This window comes from Octopus bimaculoides, chromosome 10, assembly GCF_001194135.2.
Source record: "Octopus bimaculoides isolate UCB-OBI-ISO-001 chromosome 10, ASM119413v2, whole genome shotgun sequence".
Taxonomy (NCBI): domain Eukaryota; kingdom Metazoa; phylum Mollusca; class Cephalopoda; order Octopoda; family Octopodidae; genus Octopus; species Octopus bimaculoides.
In genome coordinates, this window is record NC_068990.1 from 14,525,979 (window position 1) to 14,527,579 (window position 1,601).

A 1,601-nucleotide genomic window follows, 5' to 3' on the forward strand; every position below is an offset into this window, starting at 1 on the left:
ATACATATGCAAATACATCCTAGCTGAGGTAAATCTCTAAGGAGGTTTTAATTTTCTTCAAAGACATTTTCAACTTTTATAATATCACTAATAAATATCCTTGATAAATGCATAACTGACACAATTCTCTTTTTTTCCTTCTCTCTGAAATGCAGTCTTTCAACATAATGAAAGGAAACAAATATGTATTAATTTCAGCGCTTATTGGTATTTCCAAACTAGCTGGATTCTTCAATGAAGGATTTAATAGGGCATGGTGATTTTTTTTACTAAGAATTTATTCTGTGTACTATAAGACCATCAGAATTGATGCTATTTGTACAAATTAAGCTGAAGGTTTATTAGGTGAATAAATGTAAAGTGTCTTGACCATGAATTACTTAATAAGATATAAACAATTGGTATTTCCCCTAGTAGGCTGCAACATTTTGAATAAAAGATACAAGGATTTATAAATTAATAAATGAAGATTTGCAAATGAATAAATAGCTACTTTTCTAAGGTTTCCTTCATCATCAAGGCATATACAAGAACCAGGATAAACACAGTGTGTTCCATTGAAAACTAAATTGACAGGGCAGTCACATCCAGTTTCACAGATGAAAGGGCCTGTTGGAGTACAATTTGGTTCGAGTAGATGACACTTGGTGCATTCTTTCATACAGTCTGTACGTTCAAGAGGCTCTTCACAAACTGAAATTACAAGTGAAATAAAAAAAGTATGTAATCATATTTATAAATTTTTACGTTGCAAAATCAAGAGTTTGAAACAATTTTAACAATTTGAAATATTTGATTCTACAGAGAGAAAAGTATGGTTACAGTGACCCTGAAGTTTCACCATACCAACTGAGAAAATGCTTTTTGCCCTACTCTCCGGTTGACTAAAGCCTTGTGAATGAAAATTGTTAGACTGAAACTCTGTGTGTAGAAGATTATTGTGAATACACAATACACACACACACATAAATACATAAATCATCATCATCATTATCATCATCGTTTAACGTCCGCTTTCCACGCTAGCATGGGTTGGACGATTTGACTGAGGTTGGTGGAGCCCGAAGGCTACACCAGGCTCCAATCTGATTTGTCAGAGTTTCTACAACTGGATGCCCTTCCTAACACCAAACACTCAGAGAGTGTAGTGGGTGCTTTTACGTGCCACCTGCACGAAGTCCAGTCAGGAGGTACTGGCAATAGCCATGCTCAAAAAGGTGTATTTTACGTGTCACCTGCACAGGAGCCAGTTCGGCAGCACTGGCAACGATCTTGCTCGAATGTCTTTACACGTGCCATCCGGCACAAGTAATAAGATGAGAAAATAGAGAGGTAATTCATAAATTATTATTTATTAATTAAAAGATTGACAAACATCCCTTACATCTGTTTCAATTCCAGACCTTCAGGAAATTAATTAATTAAATTAAAAATTATTTGGAAGCCGAATCTCTTCAGAGGTAGTTAAAGATATACAAAATAGGTGTTCAATTTCTGCACGTTGAGTATTAAATGTAATATTTGATATTCTTTGTATAGGTAACTAACCAGTACTTTCATAGTATTTTGCTATCCCTGAATGAGGTTTGTAACCCTTATTT

At 34.5% G+C, this 1,601-nt stretch overlaps 1 protein-coding gene across 1 annotated transcript in view; it reads right to left on the minus strand.

Annotated features, from left to right (window-relative positions):
• Nucleotides 1-1,601, minus strand: part of LOC106875009 (uncharacterized) — a 118,310-nt gene that overhangs the window by 42,634 nt on the left and 74,075 nt on the right. Inside the window, exon 42 of the mRNA XM_052971232.1 lies at nucleotides 494-693. Within this exon, the coding sequence (XP_052827192.1) occupies nucleotides 494-693 (200 nt within the window). The remainder of the gene's footprint in view (nucleotides 1-493; nucleotides 694-1,601) is intronic.